Source organism: Canis lupus, chromosome X (genome assembly GCF_003254725.2).
Source record: "Canis lupus dingo isolate Sandy chromosome X, ASM325472v2, whole genome shotgun sequence".
Classification (NCBI taxonomy): Eukaryota; Metazoa; Chordata; class Mammalia; order Carnivora; family Canidae; genus Canis; species Canis lupus.
The window spans coordinates 66,148,091-66,172,777 of NC_064281.1; the positions used below are offsets into that span (position 1 = coordinate 66,148,091).

General features: G+C 40.4%; 2 protein-coding genes across 7 annotated transcripts in view; one reads left to right on the plus strand and one right to left on the minus strand.

Annotated features, from left to right (window-relative positions):
- The window catches only part of APOOL (apolipoprotein O like), a 240,886-nt gene extending 231,595 nt beyond the window's left edge, over positions 1-9,291 (plus strand). For all 6 annotated transcript variants that reach the window (XM_049107860.1, XM_049107859.1, XM_049107861.1 and 3 more), the window contains one exon: positions 8,951-9,291. In XM_049107860.1, coding sequence (XP_048963817.1) covers positions 8,951-9,273 — 323 coding nt within the window. In that variant the 3' untranslated portion in view covers positions 9,274-9,291. The remainder of the gene's footprint in view (positions 1-8,950) is intronic.
- LOC112649506 (RNA-binding protein EWS-like) lies at positions 5,401-7,705 on the minus strand. The gene has a single exon (XM_035711904.2). The coding sequence runs from the start codon at positions 7,653-7,655 to the stop codon at positions 5,703-5,705; it is 1,953 nt and encodes a 650-aa protein (XP_035567797.1). The 5' UTR covers positions 7,656-7,705; the 3' UTR covers positions 5,401-5,702.
- Positions 9,292-24,687: the final 15,396 nt, after the last annotated feature.

The window sequence follows — 24,687 nt, forward strand, 5'->3', positions numbered from 1 at the left end:
TCTGCCCTACTCCAAACTTCACCATCAATTTTCCATAGTATATCTAGAATGATCTTTCCATAAGAGAAACCAAATCCTGTTATTTCCATGACTTAAAACATTGTGATGGTGCCCAGTAACCTATAGGGTAAATACCATATTCCTTAGCATGTCTCATAAAGACTTTCCTGGTAGGCTCTCTGAATTCTTTGCCAACATCATTTTCTATGACCTCCCTTCCACCCATCATCCCGAGTGCTAACCATTTCAAGGTACTTAGAGTTCCACAAACACTCCCTATATATTCACACTTTCCATGATTTGAGCATGTTATTGTCTTTAGCCCTGAAGCCTTCCTTTTCATTTGAGCCCTACTTCCACATACCTGAAAAATTCATATTCATCCTTCAAAGCTTAGATCAAAAGACACATTCTTTGTAAAACTTTTTCTGATAAAGTCAATCATTTGCTTTGTCTTTGTGCTCCCACATTTCATACACACTAGCCCTACAGTGTATTCTACGTTGCCTTATAAGGATCTACACCTATATATCTCCGTATTTTTTTAAATATTTGAGGGCAGACCAGAAACATGTCAGATTCTTATTTATCCCTGCTGTTAAGCAGGATACCTAGAACCTAGTAAGTTCTCAAAAATTACGTTAGATAATTTGCTTGACTATATTGATAGATGGTGTTTGGTAAATAAGATATACATAATATGATGCAAATAAAACATATATGTGTATTTTTAAAATCATGGGCAAATTTTAATATTAAGTATTTGACCTCTACTAGTCTCTACTCTTGATACTTTCATTCTAAAAAAACAGTGGAAAAAGAAAACTAAAAACAGTAAAACAGTTTTAATCAAAATCAAGCCATTATTGTATCTGCAGTGGGAGTTGTATACTTTTGGGGTTTAAAATTTTATTTAATTATTTTTTATAATTCAATTTGCCAACATATAGTATAACACCCAGTGCTCATCACATCACATGCTCTCATTAATGCCCGTCACTGAGTTACCCCATCCTCCCACTCACCTCCCCTTCAGCAACCCTCAGTTTGTTTCCCAGAGTTAAGAGTCTCTGATGGTTTGCCTTCCTTTCTGCCTTTTCCCCATTCAGTTTCCCCTCCTTCCCTTATGGTCCCTAGCACTATTGCTTATGTTCCAAATATGAGTGAAACCATATGATAATTCCCTTTCTTTGACTGACTTCACTCAGCGCTATATCCTCCAGTTCCATCCACGTTGATGTAAATCGTAGGTATTCATCTTTTCTGAAGGCTAATATTCCACTGAAGATGTGACATTAATATTCCATTGTAGACATTGCCGCTATGAACACTGGGATGCATGTGCCCCTTCATTTCACTACATCTGTATCATTGGGGTAAATACCCAGTAGTTCAGTTGCTGAATCATTAGATAGCCCTGTTTTTAACTTTTTGATGAACCTCCATACTGTTTTACAGAGTGGCTATACCAGCTTGCATTCCCACTAACAGTATAAGAGTTCTTTCTCCACATCCTTGCCAACATTTGATGTTACCTGTCTTGTGAATTTTAGCCATTCTCATCAGTGTAAAGTGGTATCTCATTTTTTAAAGATTTTATTCATTTATTAAAGAGATAGAGATTGAGAGAGAGAGAGAAAGAGGCAGAAACACAGGCAGAGCTTCTTGCAGGGAGCCCGATATGGGACTCGATCCCAGGGCTCCAGGATCACACCCTGGGCTGAAGGCAGGCACTAAACCACTGAGCCACCAAGGGATCCCCTCATTTTGGTTTGATTTTATATTTCCCTAATGCCAAGTGACGTGGAGCATTTTTTCAAGTGACTGTTGACCATTTATAAGTCTTCTTGGAAGAAATGTCTGTTCATGTCTTGTGCTCACTTCATGACTGGATTGTTTTTTGGGTGTTGACTTCGATACGTTATTTATAGATCCTGATATTAGCCTTTATGTGATATGTTATTTGCAAATATCTTCCCCCATTCTGTAGGTTGCCTTTTAGTTTTGTTGAGTGTTTCCTTTGCTGTGCAGAATATTTTTATCTTGATGGAGTCCCAATAGTCCATTTTTGCATTTCTTTCCCTTGCCTTTATAGACATGTCTTGAAAGTGTTTTAGCAATTTGGGGGTGAAGTTTTGGGTGTTTTCCACACAAACTATCATGTCATCTCCAAAGAGTGAGAATTTGACTTCTTCTTTACCAGTTTGAATACCATTTATTTCTTTTTGTTCTTTGATTGATGAGGCTGGGACTTATATTACTATGTTGAACAACAACGGTGAGAGTGGGCATCCCTGTCGTGATCCTAACCTGAGGGGAAAAGCTCTGTTTTTCCCCATTGAGAATGATATGTAATATGGGCTTTTTATACTTTGCTTTTATGATGTTGAGGAATGTTCTCTCTATCCCCACACTTTGAAGAGTTTTAATCCAGAAAGCATGGTGTACTTTGTCAAATGCTTTTTCTGCATCAATTGAGAGGAACATATGCTTCTTGGCCTTCCTTTTATTAATGTGATCTATCACATTGATTGATTTGCAGATGTTGAACCAACCTTGAGGTCCAGTAATAAATTCCACTTGGTCATGGGGAATAATCCTTTTATATAATGTTGGATCCTATTGGCTTCTTTGTTTTATTTTGACATCCATGTTTACCAGGGATATTGGTCTGTAATTCTCTTTTTTGATGAGGTCCTTGGTATTGGGATCAAGGCAATGCTGGCCTCAGAGAACAAGTTTGGAAGTTATCCTTCCTTTTCTATCTTTTTAAACAGCTTCAATAAAAAGTTTTATTTCTTCTCTAAATGTTGGTAGAATTCCTCTGGGAATCTTATTTCTTGGGAGGTTTTTGATGACTCCTTCAATTTCCTTTCTGGTTATGTGTCTCTTTAGGTTTTCTATTTCTTCCTGTTTTAGATTTGGTAGTTCATAAGTTTTCAGGAACACATCCATTTCCACCAGATTGCCTAATTTGTTGGCATACCATTGCTCAGAATACTTTCTTAAAATTGCTTGTCTTTCCTCGGTGTTTCTAATTATCACTCCTCTTTCGTTTATGATTTTATTAATTTGGGTCCTTTCTCTTTTCTTTTTGATAAGTCTGGCAATGGTTTACTGATTTTATTAATTCTTTCAAAGAACTAGCTCCTAGTTTTTGTTGATGTGGTCTACTGTAATTCTGATTTCCATTTGAGTTCTGCTCTTTATTATTTCTCTTCTCCGGCTGAGTTTAGGCTTTAATTCCTGTTCTTTCTCCAATTCCTTTAGGTGTAAGTTTGACTCATGTAGTTGAGATTTTTCTAATCTTTTGAGGGAGGCTTGTATTGAAATGTACTTCCCTTTTAGGACCGTCTTTTATGTATCCCAAAAGATTTTGAACAGTTGTGCTTTCATTTTTCTCAGTTTGCATGGATCCTTTCCATTCTTCTCTAATTTCCTGGTTGACCCATTGATTTTTTAGTAGGATATTCTTTAGCCTCGAAAAGTTTGAGTTCCTTCCAAACTTCTTCTTCTGATGGAGTTCTAGTTTCAAAGCATTGTGGTCTGAAAATATGCAGGGAATGATCCTCATCTTTTGGCAGCAGTTGAGATCTGACTTGTGACCCAGTACATGGTCTATTCTGGTGAAAGTTCCATGTGCACTTGAGAAGAATGTCTATTCCCTTGCATGAGGATAGAATATTCTTTATGAATCTGTGAAGTCCATCTGATCCAGTGTGTCATTCAAGGCCTTTGTTTCTTTGTTGATCTTCTGCATAGATGATCTGTCCATGGCAGTGAGTAGAGTATGGAGATCTCTTGCTATTAATGTAAAATTATCAATGTGTTTCTTTACTTTAGTTTTTTTAAATTTTTTTATTGAGTTCAATTTGCCAACATATAGCATAACACCCAATGAGCATCCCACCAAGTGCCCTGCTCAGTGCCCAACACCCAGGCACCCCAACACCCCGCTCACCTCCACTTCCACTAGTTAGGTGTCTCTCATGTTTTGTCACCCTCACTGATATTATCACTCATTTTCTTTCCTTTCCCTTTATTCCGTTTCCATAATTTTTATATTCCCCAAATGAACGAGACCATATAATGTTTGTGCGTTTCAGATTGACTTATTTCACTCAGCATAATACCATCCAGGTTCATCCACGTCGAAGCAAATGGTGGGTATTTGTCGTTTTTAATGGCTGAGTAATATTCCATTGTATACATAGACCACATCTTCTTTATCCATTCATTTTTCAATGGACACTGAAGCTCCTTCCACAGTTGGGCTATTGTGGACATAGCTGCTATAAACATCGGGGAGCAGGTGTCCCGGCATTTCACTGCATCTGTATCTTTGGGGTAAATCCCCAGCAGTGCAACTGCTGGTTCATAGGGCAGTTCTATTTTTAACTCTTTGAGGAACCTTCACACAGTGTTCCAGAGTGGCTGCACCAGTTCACATTCCCACCAACAGTGCAAGAGGGTTCCTCTTTCTCCGCATCCTCTCCAACATTTGTTGTTTCCTGTCTTGTGAATTTTCCCCATAATCACTGGTGTGAGGTGGTATGTCATCACGGTTTTGATTTGTATTTCCCTGATGGCAAGTGATGCGGAGCATTTTTTCATGTGCTTCTTGGCCATGTCTATGTCTTCCTCTGTGAAATTTATGTTCTTGCCTTTGCCCATATCAGGATTGGACTGTTTGTTTCTTTGCTGTTGAGTTTGATAAGTTCTTTATAGATCTTGGATAATAGCCCTTTTTCTGATAGGTCATTTGCAAATATCTTCCCCCATTCTGTAGGTTGTCTCTTAGTTTTGTTGACTGTTTCTTTTGCTCTGCAGAAGCTTATCTTGAATAAGCCCCAATACTTCATTTTTGCTTTTGTTTCTCTTGCCTTCATGGATGTATCTTGCAAGAAGTTGCTGTGGCCGAGTTCAAAAAGGGTGTTGCCTGTGTTCTCCTCTAGGATTTTGATGGAATCTTGTCTCACATTTAGATCTTTCATCCATTTTGAGTTTATCTTTGTGTATGGTGCAAGAGAGTGGTCTAGTTTCATTCTTCTGCATGTGGATGTCCAATTTTCCCAGCACCATTTATTGAAGACACTGTCTTTTTTCCAGTGGATAGTCTTTCCTCCTTTGTCAAGTATTAGTTGACGATAAAGTTGAGGGTCCACTTCTGGGTTCTCTATTCTGTTCCATTGATCTATGTGTCTGTTTTTGTGCCAGTACCACACTGTCTTGATGACCACAGCTTTGTAGTACAACCTGAAATCTGGCATTGTGATGCCCCCAGCTATGGTTTTCTTTTTTCATATTCCCCTGGATATTTGGGGGCTTTTCTGATTCCACACAAATATTTTTTTTAAATAAACATTTGGAATTTTATTTAAAAAAACATCACAACCATGAACATTGTTACAGTTAGAGGCCCTCCTGGTTCTCCACAATGGTACTGAGCATGCTCACAAGGGGTTCCCATTGTTTAGTCTTTAGTTAAACAACCATCTTTAAAAGAAGGAAAAAAATCTCGGCACACTACCATTTAGCTTGTTTTAATGTTTCTTCACAAATGGTGAAGAATACTAAAGTACAGAGAAGGAATAATCATAATGTTGTGGCCAACATTATAAATATGGAATTATAAATTTAAAACATTTTCTGGTTTAAAAAATAAATCTGGTAGTCAATGCAGCTCTGCGGGGTCTCTGCGTCTAGTAGGGCCGGTCTCTGCACTCCTGACGGTGCTCGCCTTTATCCATTTTTCCATGTCCTCCACGCCCACCTCTTCTTCCTCCCATCTGTTCCATCAAAGGTCCAGGGGGCCCACCAGGACCGCCTCGTCTTCCTCCACCAAAGCCACCTCGGTCCATGCCCCGGCCAGCACGGAAGCCCCCTCTGTCTCCACTGCGGCCACCTCTGAACATCCCACCTGGACCACTGCAGTCCATGAGGCCACCTCTTCCTCCCTGCATGCCACCAGGGCCGCCTCTGCCACGGTCACCGCCCGGGGGCAGGAAGGGTGGTGGAAGGAAGCCTTCAGGCTTCGGGGCCTTACACTGGTTGCATTCTGTTCTCCAGGCGAAGTTCTGGTTTCCACACCCCGGATTGGGGCACTGCCAGTCCCCAGCTCGGTGCTGGACATTTCCTCCTCCAGATGGGTTCCCTCGGGAGCCCCGGGGTCCTCTTGGGGGAAAGCCACCTCTGTCTCCTCCAACGGCCTTCCATGCGACCCATGGGGCCCCAGGACCTCCACGGAGTGGCGGTGGCATCCCTCTGCTCTCACGGGGAGGCATACCACCCCGCATGCTGTTCATTGGAGGTTTCTTCTGAGCGAGAGAAACCTTAAGTTTGCTTCCTTGAAAATCTTTCCCATCAAACCACTCCACAGCAGCCTTGGCAGTTGGTGGGTCTTCATAGGATACTGTAGCATCACCTTTGGGCTTTCCTGTTTCCTTATCCAAGTAGATATGGATCATGGGTTGTCCGGTTCTCTTGTTCATCTTAACAATTCCACACTGCTTAAATAAGTCAGCCACATCATCTAGAGTCACATTGTCATTTAAGCCTTGCACGTAAATTGCATTGTTGTCAGAGTCTTCATCTGGATCTACAGGTGGGCCTAGATCAAGATCTGGTCCTTCATCCATGGGTCCACCAGGCTTATTGAAGCCACCTCGCTCTCCAGCGCTGCCCATTCCACCGCGTCCTCCTCCCCGTCCACCTCTGCTCATGCCTGCATGATCAAATCCCCCTCTTCCCCTGCCCCGGTTATCAGTGCCACTCATGCTCTGGTTCTCTCCTGGTCCGGAAAATCCTCCAGACTCCTGCCCATAAACACCCATCTTACTGGGGTGGTCCTGTTGGAATGAACTCTGCTGCCCGTAGCTGCTGCTCTGTTGGCTATATTGACTTGGAGCCTGGCTGTAGTATCCAGTTTGAGGGGGATAACTAGTGGGCGGCTGCTGCCCATAGCTGCTTTGTTGACCATAGCTACTCTGCTGTCCATAGCTGCTCGGCTGCCCATAGGTGTTCTGTTGAGAGTAACTGCTCTGATCATAACTAGTCGGCTGTGTAGAGGAGTAGCTGGTAGGAGGATAAGATGGTGGTGCTGTGACTGGCTGCATGGGGTAGCTCCCAGGTACCTGGGGATAACTGTAGTTACTCTGTCCATATCCTAGGCTGGGCTGGTTGTAACCCCCTATGCTAGATTGAGGTTGACTAGTCTCAGCAGGTTTGTTACCTTCCTGTGGTCTTGCAGGTGCGGTGGCCGCTGGCTGCTGCCCATAGGCTGGGTAAGCAGGCTGAGTGCCATATGTAGACTGAGCAGCATAGGAGGCCTGGGTGGTAGTGACCATAGCAGTGGTGGTATCATAAGCACCAGCGCCGTACCCCTGGACAGGCTGAATGTATGCCTGAGGGGCAGTTGGAGTAGTATAACCAGCGGGAGGCTGTCCATAAGAAGTTGCATAGGCGGTCTGCCCATAAGTCGCAGTGGTCTGAGCCTGGGTATAGCTGACGTCAGTGGGCTGTCCATAGGTTCCATAACTCTGATGCCCATATGCCTGGGTGGTCTGTGCATATCCTTGAGTTGGTTGGGCGGTGTATCCACTGTAGCCCTGCTGGGCTGCAGCTTGGCTGTAGGTACTGTAATCCGTGGACGCCATTTTCTCTCCTTCCCTCTCATTCTCTCAACGTCCGTCTCCCTCTCGCTTTCCCTCTCTGATTCCACACAAATCTTATGATGATTTGTTTTAACTCTCTGAAGAAAGTCCATGGTATTTTGATAGGGATTGCATTAAACGTGTAAATTTCCCTGGGTAACATTGACATTTTCACAATCTTAATTCTTCCAATCCATGAGCATGGAATATTTTTCCATCTCTTTGTGTCTTCCTCAATTTCTTTCAGAAGTGTTGTGTAGTTTTTAGTGTATAGGTTCTTTACCTATTTGGTTAGGTTTATTCCTAGGTATCTTATGCTTTTCGGTGGAATTGTCAATGGGATTGACTCCTTAATTTCCCTTTCTTCAGTCTCATTGTTAGTGTATAGAAATGCCACTGATTTCTGGGTATTGACTTCGTATCCTGCCACACTGCTGAATTGCTGAATGAGTTCTAGCAATCTTGGGGTGGAGTCTTTTGGGTTTTCTATGTACAGTAACATGTCATCTGCAAAGAGGTAGTGTCTGACTTCTTCTTTTGCCAAATTGAATGCCTTTTATTTCTTTTTGTTGCCACATTGCTGAGGCTTGGACTCCTAGTCCTATGTTGGAGAGCAGTGGTGAGAGTGGACATCCCTGTCTTGTTCCTGATCTTAGGGGAAAGGTTCCCAGTGTTTCCCCATTGAGAATGATATTTGCTGTGGGCTTTTCGTAGATGGCTTTTAAGATGCTGAGGAATGCTCCCACTATCCCTACACTCTGAAGAGTTTTGATCAGGAATGGATGCGGTATTTTGTCAAATGCTTTCTCTGCATCTATGGAGAGGATCATATGGTTCTTGGTTTTTCTCTTGCTGATATGATGAATCACATTGATTGTTTTACGAGTGTTGAACGAGCCTTGCATCCCAGAGATAAATCCCACTTGGTCATGGTGAATAATCTATCCTCATGATCTTTTAATTGTTTGTCTCTTTTTTCCTCAGTTTCCCTCTTTGCCATCAACTTGTCTTCTATGTCACTCACTTGTTCTTCCACCTCGTTAACCCTCGTCGTTAGGACCTATAGTTTGGATTGCATCTCATTTAATTTATTTTTAATTTCTGTCTGATTAGATCTAAATTCTGCAGTCATGAAGTCTCTTGAGTCCTTTATGCTTTTTTCTAGAGCCACCAGTAGCTTTATAATAGTCCTTCTGAATTGGCTTTCTGACATTGAATTGTAATCCAAATTTTGTAATGCTGTGGGAGAGAGGAATGTTTCTGATTCTTTCTTCTGATTCTTTCACCTCTCTTCTTAGGTGAGTTTTTCCTTCCAGTCATTTTGCTCAGTGCAGCGTGGCCAAAAACAAGTTGTATTGGGAAAAGGAGAAAAAGAGAGAAGAGAAAGAAGAAAGAAAAAGAAAAAAAGAAGGAAAAAAAAGAGAAGAGAAGAAAAAAAGGGGGGGAGCAAACAGAAATAAAAAAAAAAAACAAGGGGGAGTATCCTCTGATTCTGTATACTGTTAATCCCTCGACTTCCCCTGGAACTTTCCAGTGCTGCTTGGTCAATAATTTGCTTTTCCCCGTCAGTCTAGCTGGTCTTCTGGGGGAGGGGCCTGCAGTGCTGATTTTCAGGTGTTAGCACTTGGGTTTAGCTGCTCAACCCCAGCCTGGTGCAGGGCTCGGGGAAATTTGTTTAACCTATTTATCCTGTGAGGCCACTGTGAAGCTCAGTGGGAGTTGTTTATCCTGTGAGGCCCCAGGAGGAACAACAACAGTAGCAGCGGCCAGCTTTCCAGCCCTGGAGTCAGCTCCTGCAGTAACTATGGAGCTCTCAGTCTGCAGGGGCCTGGATGCTCGGGGGCGCTGATTTCAGCTCGGGGCCACCCAGAGGCTGGAGCATCCTTGCTGTCCTGTGTCCTCCTGGCTTCTCCCTGTCCCAGGGGGAGCGCCGGATCTTGGGCTGTGTCCCCAGTGCCCTGTGCTCCCGGGCCTGTGCTGCTAGAATCGTACTCCCCGCCGCACAGGTCCCTCTGTGCGGAGACACTGCCCAAGCCAGGCTGAGCTGCTCCCGGGGCCACACAGCCCCCTCCACGTGAGCCGCTGCCTGAGCCGCCCCTGAGGTTTTCCTGGATCCAGCGGTGCATGCACTGCAGCCCTTTAGGGAGCTCGGCCGCAGAGTGTAGCGTGCTCTCCCCTGGGTCACAGGTCCTCTGTTAGTGCCCCTGGGAGCCTGAGGGCATCCCCGCCCCTCCTGGGATCCTGCTCCAACTCCCTGCCTGCGCCTTTTGGTCCAGGAAGGTTCGTGAAGCTCCTGCTTCCCTGGGATGGGGCTTTCCTGTCCTGGGGGCTCTCACCCTGGCCTTAGCCCGGCTCCTCACAGGGCCCCTCCCCCTTGGATGCCTTTTGTTTCTTTATTTCTTTTTTCCCCCATCTTCCTACCTTGATAGAAGCGTGAACTCTTCTCACTGTAGCATTCCAGTTCTCTCTCTAAATCTCAGGCCAAATTTGTAGATTTTCAGGATTATTTGAATGTTATCTATTATTTGAAGTAATTTAGTGGGGATAGGTGACTTGGGGACCCTACTCTTCCGCCATCTTGCCCCCACTTCCCCCCCCCAATGGTCACTTTTCTATTTGTAGGTTTCCAGACATTCTTTTCTTACATCTCATGTTGAATTCATAGGTATTCAGAATGGTCTGATATTTATCTATTTTATTCAGGAGACCAGATGAAAGGAGGACCCCCCTACCCTTCTGCCATCTTGTCTCATAGACATTTGTGTTTTTGGAAGATACGAAAATATCAGGAGACAATAGTATCTTATATTCCACATAATTCAGCAGATGTTTATTGAGTACATTTATTGAGTAATTGATTGCAGGTATTGTACAAAGTGCTAAATATAAATATATGTTTATACATGGTAATCAAACTCATAGTATAATAGGGAGAAAAAATGATGACAGTACAATGTGATCAATTCCGTAATAGAGAAATACTCACAGGGTATTATGTGATCATAAATGTGCCTATCCCAAGAGATGTTAAGAAAGGGGGGATCCCTGGGTGGCGCAGCGGTTTGGCGCCTGCCTTTGGCCCAGGGCGCGATCCTGGAGACCTGGGATCGAGTCCCACGTCGGGCTCCTGGTGCATGGAGCCTGCTTCTCCCTCTGCCTGTGTCTCTGCCTCTCTCTCTCTCTCTCTCTGTGACTATCATAAATAAATAAAAAATTAAAAAAAAAGAAAGGCTACCCAGAGATAAGTAAGGGTTAGTTACACAAAGATGCAGGGTAGATAATCCAGTCACAAGAATCCATGGAAAGACATGGAAGTGAGTGAATGTGCGAACCAATTTAAGAACTGTACACAATATATACATGTTTCAATGTATCTGGAATATAGGAAATGGAGGTAAAAAAAAGATATGGTCCAATTCAAAACCTATCTAAGTCATGGTAAAGGATTTTATCCTGAAGACTGTGACAAAGGAGTGGAGAATTGGGGAAGATAACTGAAGAATTTTAAAAATAAGAGTGTCATGATCAGACTTGCATTTTAGAAATGTCACTGGTTATTTATTATAGGCAGAATGGATGGGAGTGCAGGAAACATTTGACAAGGTCAGAGACAGATAACAAATAAGGCAAAATGTAATCATGACCTGAACTGACATAGTAATAATGGGAGTGAAAAAGATATTTAAAACACAGAACTGAGAGATATGGAAAGTTATGTATGTTACATAAAAGGGAGAGTCCAGAATAAGGTCTTAGATTTCTTATTTGGGTTACTGAGTGTTTGGATTACTGATTTGGGTACTGGATATATACTATTCACTAAGAGTGGGAGTAAGGAAGAAGGAACAGTTTTGGAGACAACAGTTTTGGCTCTATTAAGTATAAAGGACCTGTGGGCCATGAGGGTGGAGACATATAGTAGACATTTGAATATATAGGTGTGCATCTTAGGAGAAAGATCTTGACTGTAAATATTGATTTCGGTAATATCACAAAGATATAGTACTTAAAACATGGGAGTAAATAACTCCAAAATGTTTATTTCTAGCTAAGGCTTTTCTTCTGGGCTATAGACTCAGAATGAGCTTGTTTTCAGTGGACTAGTGGAAGACAAGAGGCATATAGTAGTAGATTGAGAAGAGTGGGTAGTAAAGAAATAGAAGTAATATGGTCCACACGTTTTTTAAGAAGACCGAGCATGAAAAGCTCAAGAAATAGTGTTGTTTGTGGAGAACATTTAAGATCAAAGAGTTGATTGGAGGTGGGATTCTGAAAGAACATATTTTTTATTGAAACTCGAGACAAGCAGGTAAATATGGATCTGGATCAAAATAATTTTGGCTGTGGTGTCTCAGAAAGTTGGGTGCATGTTCAGAATTGCATTTTACAAAGGTCACTATGACAACATGTGAAGATTGAATTGGAGATAGTTAAATTATTTCATAAATGTGTGAATTACTCAAGGCAGGAGAACAAAACAGGGTTTTAGCACTTAAAAAAAGCATAGTATACCCAAAACTTTTCTAGAAATCCACACTAGCCACAGGACTGAATATAACCTCAGATTATATTGAAGCTAAGGATAATATTGAGCAGAATACAAGATCAATATACATAAATTAACTATTTTTCTATATACTAGCAAGGAAACATTTATTCTTTTAGTGATGAAACAATTCTAAAATGAAATTAAGATATTTCTATTTACAATAGCTTCATATTGAATACATAATTAGAGATAAATTTAACAAAAGAAATACAAAGCTACCAGTTACAAAATATTGTTGAAAAAAGTAAAGAATACCTTATTAAACAGAAAGACATCCAATATTCATGGATTGAAAGACTTAATATTGTTAAGATGACCAAACCCCTCAAATTGGTATAGTCAGTGAAACTTCTATCAAAATTCCAACTGTCTTTTTTTGCAGAAAAGGACATTCTGATCCTACTATATGAAATATGAAAATACAAGGGAACCAGAATAGAAAAAGTGATCTTGAAAAAGAACAAAAAGTATTGAGACTTCTATAAAAAAATAAAAAGCTTTTTCAAAAAAAGATCGTGAAGTACTGATACAAAGATAAACATATAGATGAATGGAACAGAATTGAGAGTTCAGAAATAAATCTTCACATTAAAGTCTGTCACCAATACAATTCAGTGAGGGAAAGAATACTCTTCTCAAAAACTTTGTTGTGACAACTGGATGTTCATATGCAAAATAATAGAATTTTATTACTTATCTCACACCACACACAATAATTAACTCAGAAAAGATCAAAGATAAAAAACTAAGAGCTAAAACTATAGACCTCTTAGTAGAAGAAAACTAATATAAAACTTCGTGACTGGTTTAAAGGATAACTTATTAGATATCACAACAAAAGCACAACTGGTAAAAGAAAAATAGATAAATTAAAAATCACAAAAATTTAAACTTTTGTGCTTCAAAGAACATCATTAAGAAAGGAAAAAAAAATCCCAGAAAATTTATTAAGTCATGTCTTACAATGGACTTATACCCATAATATATAAAGAGCTCCTACAACTCAAAAATAAAGATAAATAATCTAATTAAAATGCGGCAAAGTATCTGAATAGACATTTTTCTAAAGAATATATACAAATGGTCAGTAAGCACACGAAAAGTTGTTCAACATTATTAGCTATCAGGGAAATGTAAAATGAAATTCTGCTTCATACCCATTAGGATGACGATAATAGAAAAGATAGACAATAATAAGTGTCAGTGAGGATGTGGGGAAATTTAAACTCTAACACTGCTAGCAGGAATGTAAAATTATGCAGCCACTTTGTAAAACAGTCCTGAAAAAAAGGTAAACAGAGTTATCATATGAATTTCAATTCTACTTTGGTATTTACATAAAAGAATTAAAATTTTATATCCAATCAAAACCTTTACACAATTGTTTATAGCAGCATTATTCATAAGATCCAAAAAGTAGAAATAACTCAAATTTCCATCAATTAATGAATAGTTAAAAAAAAATTGTGGTACATCAACAGAAGGGAATATTTGTTGGTAAAAAAAAGAGGAAAGTAATACTGATAAATGCTACAACATGGATGACCCCTGAAAACGTTGTGTTAAATGAAAACAACCAGTAACAAAGGATTACATATTATATGATTCAATTTATGTGCAATATCTAGAACAAGCAAATCTATAGTCAGAAAGTAGGTTGATGGTTGCCTAGGGCAGAGATTGGAAGGATAGCATTTGGGGGAAATGATGAATGACTGCTAGAAGGTACAGAGTTTCTTTTTGGGTGTGATGAAAATACTCTACAATTGCAGTAAGGGTTGCACAACTCTGTGAATATACTAAAAACATTGAGTTGCACACTTTTTTAAAAAAGATTTTTAAACATTTTTATTTATTGAGAAAGAGAGAGCACATGTAAGAGGGGGTGGGGAGGAGCAGAGGGAGAAGGAGAGAGAGAATTTTGGGCAGACTCCACACCCAGCATGGGGCCAAACATAGACTCAATACAGGGCTTGGCATGGGGTTTGACATGGGGTTCCATCTCATGATAATGAGATCATGATCCAGGCTGAAATCCAGAGTCAGATGCTTAAACAACTGAGCCATCCAGGTGCCCTGAAGACCAGAGTTTTAAAAGTCAACTGGATTGGCTGGGATAGAGCCCTGAGGGCTCTGCCCTACTTCTGAAAAGAGAGTAGGCAAACAACCCGGGGAGGCATATAGCATGGAAACAGGGATATGAGGAATACCTGGGGCACACATGGGAGAGGTTATTCGTACTTCTTGGAGCTTTACCAGAGAGGTAACATTCTCTGAGGTAATATGCCTGATTGGGCATTTAAAGCAACTATCATAAGGATTTTCACTGGGATTGAGAAAAGAATGAAAGACTTCAAGGAGGCCCCTGCCACAGAGATAAAATAGTTAAAAAACAATCAGGCAGGAATGAAAAATGCAATAACTGAGATTCAAAACAGATTAGTTTTAATGCAAACAAGGATAGAAGAAGCAAAGAAATGTGTGATATACAAGAAATAATAATGGAAAATAATGAAGCTGAATATCAAAGAGAAATAAGAATTATGGAATTAGAAGATTCGAATTAGGGAACTCAGTAACTCAATCAATTGTAATAATGTTTGTATTATAAGTGTCCTTAAGAAGAAAATAGAGAGAAAGGGGGCAGAAAATTTACTTGAAAGAATAACAGCTAGAAACTTCCCTATTCTGGTAAAGGAGAAAGACATCTAGATCCACAAGGCACAGAGAATTCCCATCAAAATCAACAGAACCAGGCCCACATCAAGACATATTGTAATTGCATTTGCAAAATATAGTGATAAAGAAAAAAAATCATAAATTCAGCAAGGTAAAAAAGTCCGTAACTTACAAAGGAAGACCCATTAGGTGAGCTGAAGATCTCTCCAGAGGAACTTGGCAAGCCAGAAGAGGGAGCATGATATATTCAACGTACTGAATGGGAAAACCACAACCAAGAATACACTATAAAGTAAGGCTATCATTCAGAATAGAAGGAGAGATAAAGAGTTTCCCAGACAAATAGAAACTAAAGATGTCCATGACCACTAAATCACCCCTGCTACAAATATTAAAGGGGACATTTTAAGAGGAAAGAAAAAAAGTGATAAAGACTAGAAAGCAACAGAGAAAATCTACTAAAACAGTGACAAAATAAGTAATAAAAGGGCACCAAATACATATCTATAATTAATTATGCTGAATGTAAATTGACTAAACACTCCAATTAAAAGACATGGTGTCAGAATGGATAAAAAATAAGATGCTTCTATATATTGACTGTAAGAGATTTATTTTACATCTAAAGATACCTGAAAATTGAAAGTGAAGGGATGGAGAAATATATATCATGAAAATGGATGTCAGAGGTGGTGGGGTAAGATAGTGGAGGAGTAGGGTCCCTAAGTCACCTGTTCCCATGAACTTACCTAGATAACATTCAAATCATTGGGAACACCTACGAATTCACCCTGAGATTTAAAGAGAGAACAGCCAGAACACTACAGAGAGAAGGGTTTTTGCTTCTAACAAGGTAAGAAGGCGGGAAAAAAAAAAGAATCAAGTGAGGAAGGGGCCCCCAAGAGGAGCCGAGCTAAGGCCAGACAGCAAGGGCCTCCAGGACTGGAAATCCCAGTCCCAGGGAAGCAGAAACTTAAAACTCTGCATCAGATTCTTCCCGGACAGAAAAGTGCTTAACAGGAAAATTGGGCAGAATTGCAGGAGGGTCACTGGAGCCTCCATGTTCCTGGGGTCACTAACAAAGGAACTGCACCCCAGGGGAGAGCACGTCACAGACTGTGGGCCAACCTCAGTAAAGGGCTGGAGCACGTGCCCCGCGGGCCCTCGGGAAGAAGCCGGTGGGTCAGGGGGCTCCACACCAAGGGGGCTGTGCCCTGCTGCCTTCCGGAGCCATGGCCCGGGAGTGCGATTCCAGCATTGCAGGCCCCAGATCCCAGGGCCCCAGGCAGATGCAGCCCAGGATACTGTGCTCCACCCAGGACAGTGGAGGTGGGGAGGGCACAGGACAGCAAGGACTCTCCTGCCTCTGGGCACCTCCAAGCTGTGCAGATCAGCACCCCACTCCCCCAGAGCATCCAGGCCTGTGCAGACTGGGAGCTGTGGTAGTTACTGCGGAAGTTGATTCCAGGGCTGGAGAGCTGGCCGCCATCAGTGTTGTTGTTCCTCCTTGTGTCACCCTGTGCCTGGGACAGGGCAGGGGGGCCCCAGGGAACAGGGGCCTCAAAGGATAAACAGCTTCCACAGAGCCCAGCACCTGGCAGGGAGCGGGCCAGCTCCCCCAGGTGCACACACCTGAGAATCAGCACAGTAGACCCCTCCCCCAGACCAGCTGGAAGGACAGGGGAAGAGCAAGTTCTTGACCAAGCAGCACTGGAAAGCTCCAGGGGAAGTCAAGGGATTTATAGTATATAGAACCAGAGGATACCCCTCCTTTTATTTTCCTTCCTTTTTCCAGAACAATTCGTTTATATATGAGACTGTAAATTTTCAATTTTTTCTCTCACTTTAACTTCAATATTTTAACTTTAACTTTCTCCCACTTTAACGACAATATTTTACCACCTCTTCATTTTTAAGATTCTTCCTTTTTGACTTACATATTTCTACAATTATAAGTCCTAGATGTATTCTAGATGTATTTTCCACTTCTAGATTCCCTTCAACATACTCAACTTAATTTTGGGAGATATACAAGATATGTTTTTGTTGTTGTTCTGTATTTTTTTGTTTTCTCTGCCTCATTTTGTTCTATACTGGCGGAAGTTAATACCTTCTAAAACATGACCAGTATGTACCCATAACCAAGTGGTATACTGTGCTGGTTCATTCTGTGAGATTCCTCATTCCAATTTGGCCCTCAACTTTTACCTCCTTTATGTTTTGGTGGTCAGTGTTGGGGCTATCTACAAGTATTTCTGGTTTATATAAATTTGGGACTGAGCATATTCTAATATACAGAACTTAAAATACACAGAAACAAGAGGAACACCCTCTAGAACCCCTCAGGTAGACTACATTCTCTCTCCACTACAACTTTTCGCAACCACCATCTCCCAGTCCCCCCGCCTCCCATTTTGTCTTCTTTTTTTTCTTTTTTCCTTTCCTTTCCTTTCCTTTCCTTTCCTTTCCTTTTTTCTTTTCTTTTATCTTTTCTTTTCTTTTCTTCTTCATCTTTAGGATTCCTGACCTTCTATTTTCTACTACTTTGTTTTAAAATTTGCTTTTCACCTTAGTGATCCTTTTGTTTTATTTCATCTTGATCTTTGTTTTCAACTTCTGGTCTCTACCTTGGCAGAATCATCTAGGGTATAATTGACTTAGGTCATGGTTGATATCCTTGACACAGGCCGCTCGTACAGCCACTCTGCACTGAGCAAAATAACTAGAAAGAAGAACTCAATACAAAACAGAATCAGAAGCAGTACTCTCTGCCACAGAGTTAAAGAATTTGGATTACAATTAGATGTCAGAAAGCCAATTCAGAAACACAATTATAAAGCTACTGGTGGCCCTGGAAAACTGCACAAAAGATTCAAGAGACTTCATGACTGCAAAATTTAGATCTAATCAGGCCAAAATTAAAAAGTGAGTGAGTGACATTGAAGACAAGTTGATGGCAAGGAAGTAAGCTGAAGATAAAAGAGAAAAACATTCAGAAGCCCATGAGGATAGGTTAAGGGAAATAAATGACAGACTCAGAAGAAAACATCTGCATTTCATTGGTGTTCCTGAGGGCGCTGAAAGGGACCGAGGACCAGAAAGCATATGTAACAAATCATGGCTGAGAACTTCCCTAACCTGGGGAGGGAAAATGGCATTCAGATCCAGGAGATAGAGAGATCCCACCCTAAAATCAATAAAAACCATTCAACACCTTGACATTTCATAGTGAAACTTGCAAATTCCAAAGATAAAGAGAAAACCCTTAAGGCAGCAAGAGAAAAGATATCCTGAACTTGGGGATCCCTGAGTGGCTCAGCAGTTTAGCACCTGCCTTTGGCCAAGGGAGTGATCCTGGGGTCCTAGTATCAAGTCCCACGTAGGGCTCATGGCATGGAGCCTGCTTCTCCCTCTGCCTGTGTCTCTGCCTCTCTCTCCCTCTCTATGTCTATCATGAATAAATAAAATCTTAAAAAAAAGATATCCTGAACTTATATGAGGAGAAATATTAGATTAACAGCTGACCTCTCCACAGAGACCTGGCAGGCCAGAAAGGGATGGCAGTATATATTCAGGATCCTAAAAGAGAAGAACATGCAGCCAAGAATACTTTATCTAGCAAGGCTGTCATTCAGAATAAAAGGAGAGATAAAGAGCTTCCAAGATAGGCAGAAACTGAAAGAATATGTGACCACCAAACCAGCTCTGAAAGAAATATTAAGGGGGACTCTGTAAAAGAAAGAGGAAACCCAAAGAAATAATCCACAAAAACAGGGACTGAGTAGGTATTATGAAGACACTAAATTCATATTATTCAATAGTTACTCTGAACGTGAATGAGCTTAATGATCCCATCAAGATGCAGGTTTTCAGACTAGATAAAAAAGCAAGACCTGTCTATTTGCTGTCTACAAGAGACTCATTTTAGACTTAAGGACACCTCCAGCCTGAAAATGAACGGTTGGAAAGCCATTTACAATTCAAAAGGTCCTCAAAAGAAAGCAGGGGTAGCAATCCTCATATAAGATAAGTTAAAGTTAAAAAAAAAAAAAGGTAAAGTTTATCCCAATGACTGTAGTAAGAGAAAAAGAGGGACATTATATCATACTTAAAGGATGAGGGACCTAAGAATCATGAATATCTATGCCCCGAATGTGGGAGCTCCCAAGTATATCAATTAATAACCAAAGTAAAGACATACTTAGATAATAATACACTAATACTCGGAAACTTCAACACAGCGCTTTAGGCCAATGACAGATCTTCTAAGCACAACATCTCCAAAGAAACAAGAGCTTTAAATGATACACTGGACCAGATAGATTTCACAGATATTTACAGAACTTTACATCCAAATGCAACTGAATACACATTCTTCTCAAGTGCACATCGAACTTTCTCCAGAATAGACCACATACTGGGTCGCAAATCAGGACTTAACTGATACCAAAATATTGGAATTGTCCTCTGCATATTTTCAGACCATAATGCTTTCAAACTAGAACTAAATCACAAGAAGAAATTTGGAAGAAGCTCGAACAAGTGGAGGTTAAAGAGCATCCAGCTAAAAGATGAAAGGGTCAACCAGGAAATTAGAGAAGAATTAAAAGAAATCATGGAAACTAATGAACAGGAAGATACAACCATTCAAAATATTTAGGATACAGCAAAGGCAGTCCTAAGAGGGAAATACATCACAATAAAAGCATCCCTCAAAAAAATCGGAAAAAACTCAAAACACAACCTAAACTTGCACCTAAAGGAACTGGAGAAGGAACAGCAAATAAAACCTACACCAAGCAGAAAAGAGAGTTAATAAAGATTTGAGCAGAACTCAATGAAATAGACACCACAACAGCTCTAGAACAGATCAAAAAAAAAAAAAAAAAAAACAGGGGTTGGTTCTTTGAAAAAAATAAGATAGATAAACCATTAGCCAGCCTTATTAAAAACAAAAGAGAAAAGACTCAATACAATCACAAATGGCAAAGGAGAGATTACAACCAAAACCAAGGAAATACAAACGATTTTAAAAACATATTATGAGCAGCTATACGCCAATAAATTAGACGTTCTGGAAGAAATGGACGCATATCTAGAAAACCACAAACTACCAAAACTGGAACTGGAAGAAATAGAAAACCTGAACAGGCCATTAACCAGGGAGGAAATTGAAGCAGTCATCAAAAACCTCCCAAGACACAAAAGTCCGGAGCCAGATGGCTTCCCAGGGGAATTCTATCAAATCTTTAAAGAAGAAACAATACCTATTCTACTAAAGCTGTTCTAAAGGAAAGAAAGGGATGAAATACTTCCAAACTCGTTCTATGAGGCCAGAATCACCTTAATTCCAAAACCAGACAAAGTTGTCACCAAAAGGAGAATTAGAGACCAATATTCCTGATGAACACAGTTGCAAAAATTCTTAACAGGATACTAGCCAATAGGATCCAATAGTACATTAAGAAGATTATTCACCATGACCAAGTGGGATTTATTCCCAGGATGCAAGGCTGGTTCAACACTCGTAAAGCAATCAATGTGCTAGTTCATATCAACAAGAGAAAAAACAAGAACCATATGATCCTTTATATAGATGCAGAGAGAGCATTTGTCAAAATACAGCATCCATTCCTGATCAAAACTCTTCAGAGTGCAGGGATAGAGGGAACATTCCTCAGCATCTTAAAAGCCATCTATGAAAAGCCCACAGCAAATATCATTCTCAATGGGGAAACACTGGGAGCTTTTCCTCTAAGATCAGGAACATGAAAGTTATGTTCACTGTCACCACTGCTATTTAACATAGTACTACAAGTCCTAGTCTCCACAATCAGGCGACAAAAAGAAATAAAAGGCATTCAAATTGGCAAAGAAGAAGTCAAATCTCCCTCTTTACAGATGACATGATACTGTACATAGAAAACCCAAAAGAATCCACCCTAAGATTGCTAGAACTCATACAGCAATTCGGCACTGTGGCAGGATACAAAATCAATGCCCAGAAATGAGTGGCATTTCTATACACAAACAATGAAACTGAAGAAAGAGAAATTAAGGAGTCAATCCCATTTACAATTGCACCCAAAGGCATAAGATACCTAGGAATAAACCTAACCAAAGATGTAAAGGATCTCGACCCTAAAAACTACACAACACTTTTGAAAGAAATTGAGGAAGACACAAAGAGATGGAAAAATATTCCATGCTTGTGGATTGGAAGAATTAATATTGTGTAAATGCTATGCTACCAGGGCAATTTACACGTTCAATGCAATCCCTATCAAAATACCATGGACTTTCTTCAGAGAGTTGGAACAAATCATCTTAAGATTTGTGTGGAATCAGAAAAGACCCCGAATAGCCAGGGGAATATTGAAAAAGAAAACCAGAGCTGGGGGCATCACGATGCCAGATTTCAAGTTGTACTATAAAGCTGTGGTCATCAAGACAGTATGGTATTGACACAAAAACATACATATAGATCAATGGAACCAAATAGAGAATCCAGAAATGGGCCCTCAACTCTATGGTCAATTAATATTCAAGACTATCGACTGGAAAAGGACTGTCTCTTCAATAAAGAGAAAATTGGACAGCCACATGCAGAAGAATGAAAATAGCCCACTCTCTTGCATCATTCACAAAGATAAACTCAAAATGGATGAAAGATCTAAATGTGAGACAAGATTCCATCAAAATCTTAGAGGAGAACACAGGCAACACCCTTTTTGAACTCGGCATCAGTAACTTCTTGCAAGATACATCCATGAAGGCAAAGGAAACAAAAGCAAAAATGTACTATTGGGACTTCATCAAGATAAGACGCTTTTGCACAGCAAAGGACACAGTCAACAAAACTAAAGACAACCTACAGAATGGGAGAAGATATTTGCAAATGACGTATAAGATAAAGGGCTAGTATCCACAATCTATAAAGAACTTAGTAAACTCAACAGCAAAGAAACAAACAATCCAATCATGAAATGGGCAAAAGACATGAACAGAAATCTCACAGAGGAAGACATAGACATGGCCAACAAGCACATGAGAAAATGCTCTGCATCATTTGCCATCAGAGAACTACAAATCAAAACAACAATGAGATACCACCCAGCAATTTTACTGCTGGGGATTTACCCCAAAGATACAGATGCAATGAAACGCCGGGACACCTGCACCCTGATGTTTATAGCAGCAATGTCCACGATAGCCAAACTGTGGAAGGAGCCTCGGTGTCCATCGAAAGATGAATGGATAAAGAAGATGTGGTTTATGTATACAATGGAATATTACTCAGCCATTAGAAATGACAAATACCCACCATTTGCTTTGACGTGGATGGAACTGGAGGGTATTATGCTGAGTGGAATAAGTCAATCGGAGAAGGACAATCATTATACGGTCTCATTCTTTTGGGGAATATAAAAGATAGTGAAAGGGCATAAAGGGGAAAGGAGAAAAAATGAGTGGGAAATATCAGAAAGGGGACAGAACATAGAAGACTCCTAACTCTGGGAAACGAACTAGGGGTGGTGGAAGGGGAGGTGGGCGGGGCGTGGGGGTGACTAGGTGACGGGCACTGAGGTGGACACTTGACGGGATGAGCACTGGGTTTTATTCTATATGTTGACAACTTGAACACCATTAAAAAATAAATGTATTTTAAACAAAAGAAAGGTGATCTTGGTGCTGTTGTGCATATTCCTGAGTACCTGCTCAGAGAGTGGTTACCTGATTTTGCCTAGATTTTTGGTTTATGGGAACACCATGCTGAAAACCCACTCCTGGGCTCACTTTGCAGCCAGCTTCACTGTTTCTATGCTTGGGAACTCTGCCACACTCAGGCACCTTCATTCTTTCTGTGACCCTGGGATTCCTGAGAGCACACTGTCCTATCTAGGATTCTGCCCTGCTTCACCACATGAGCGCCTTTTAGGCAGGGATATCCCCCAGCAGAGCAGATTTTTTAAAGTTCTGATTTCATGCTCCACTACTATATAACTTTCCATTAGTCAGCTTATGGGTTTCCGTCCCCCTGGATTTATTGTCCAATATATTGCCTTGGATTCACCTCTCTGTACCTCTTACCTTGCAAAAAGTGGTCACTTTTCTATTTGTAGTATTGCAGCAAATCTCTTAGAGCTCCAGATGAGTTCACAGGTGTCCATAATGACTTGAAAGCTATCTAGCTGAATTCCAGGACCAGAGGAACTAGGGTCCCCTACTCCTCAGCCATCCTCTTCCTTTCTTTTTATTCCCATTTTAAAATGAGGCAGTTGAGGCTTTGAGAGGGTACATAATGTGGAGCTGGTAATAAAACTCTGGAAGTAGATTTGATCAATCAAAGAAAGCATATGGATTTTATGTTATTTTTTAAAAAAGATTTTATTTATTTATTCATGACAGAGAGATAGAGGCAGAGACATGGGCAGAGGGAGAAGCAGACTCCACGCAAAGAGCCTGATGTAGGGCTTAATCCTGGGACCCTAGGATCACCCCCTGAGCCAAAGTAAGATGCTCAATTGCTGAGCTACCCAGGTGTCACAGCATACGGATTTTAAAAAAGAAGTAATAATAGCACTTTTCCCTTAAACCTCAGGCAATTATGGTGGGAGTATGAATTGAAGCAATTGTGGAAGAGATCCCTGGGTGGCTTAGCAGTTTAGTGTCTGCCTTCAGCCCAGGGCATGATCCTGGAGACCTGGGATCGAGTCCCACGTCAGGCTCCCTGTGTGGAGCCTGCTTCTCCCTCTGCCTCTCTGTTCCTCTCATGAATGAATAAATAAATATTTTAAAATATTGTGGAAAATAGCATGGAGTTTTCTCAAAAATTAAAAATAGAAGCACCATGTGATCCAACAATTCTACCACTGAGTATTTACCCAAATGAAATGAAAGCATTAATTCAAATGATATATGCACCCTTATGCTTATTTCAGCATTATTTACAATTATTATTTACCTTATGGAAGCAACTTGTGTCCATTGATAGTTAAATGGATAAATAAGATATGACATATTACACACACACACACACACACACACACACACACACACTGGACTATCAGCCATAAAAATGAATGAGATATCATCATTTGCAACAACACGTTTGGACCTGGAAGACATTATGCCAAGTGAAATAAGTCAGACAAAGACAAATGCCATATTCTTTCACTTTTTGTAGTATCTTAAAAAGTAAACAAATCAAGAGCAAACAAAAACGGAGACAGAATCATAAATACAATGAACAAACGTGAGAAGGGTGGTTAAAATAAGTGAATAGGATTAAGACGTACAAACTTCCAGTTATAAAATAAATAAGTCATGGTGATGAAAAGTACAACATAGGGAATATAGTCAAAAATATTGGAATATAGTGATGTGGTAACTACACTTGTAATGGCAGAATATAGAATCGTTGAAATACTATGATGTATGCCTGAAACTAATATAACATTGTATGTCAACTATCCTTCAGTTTTTTTTAAAAAAAGAAGTAGAGACACCTGGGTGGCTCAGTGGTTGAGCATCTGCCTTCAGCTCAGGGCATGATCCCAGAGTCCCAGGATTGAATACCACATTGGGCTCTCTGCATGGAGTCTGCTTCTCTCTCTGCCTATGTCTCTGCCTCCCTCTTTTTGTGTCTCTCATGACTAAATAAATAAATAAAATCTTTTAAAAAAGAAGTAATGATAAAACACTTACTTACCTTTGATAATTAGGCTCATCTCACTAAATTTTGTGTTCTCTTATTCATTGCTGACTCATAGAGGAATTTCCTTAACATGAAAGGTAATACATGAA

Coding starts and splice junctions, on each gene's coding strand:
- LOC112649506 (XM_035711904.2), bottom strand. CDS start 7,655: ATGGCGTCCACGGATTACAGTACCTACAGCCAAGCTGCAGCCCAGCAG.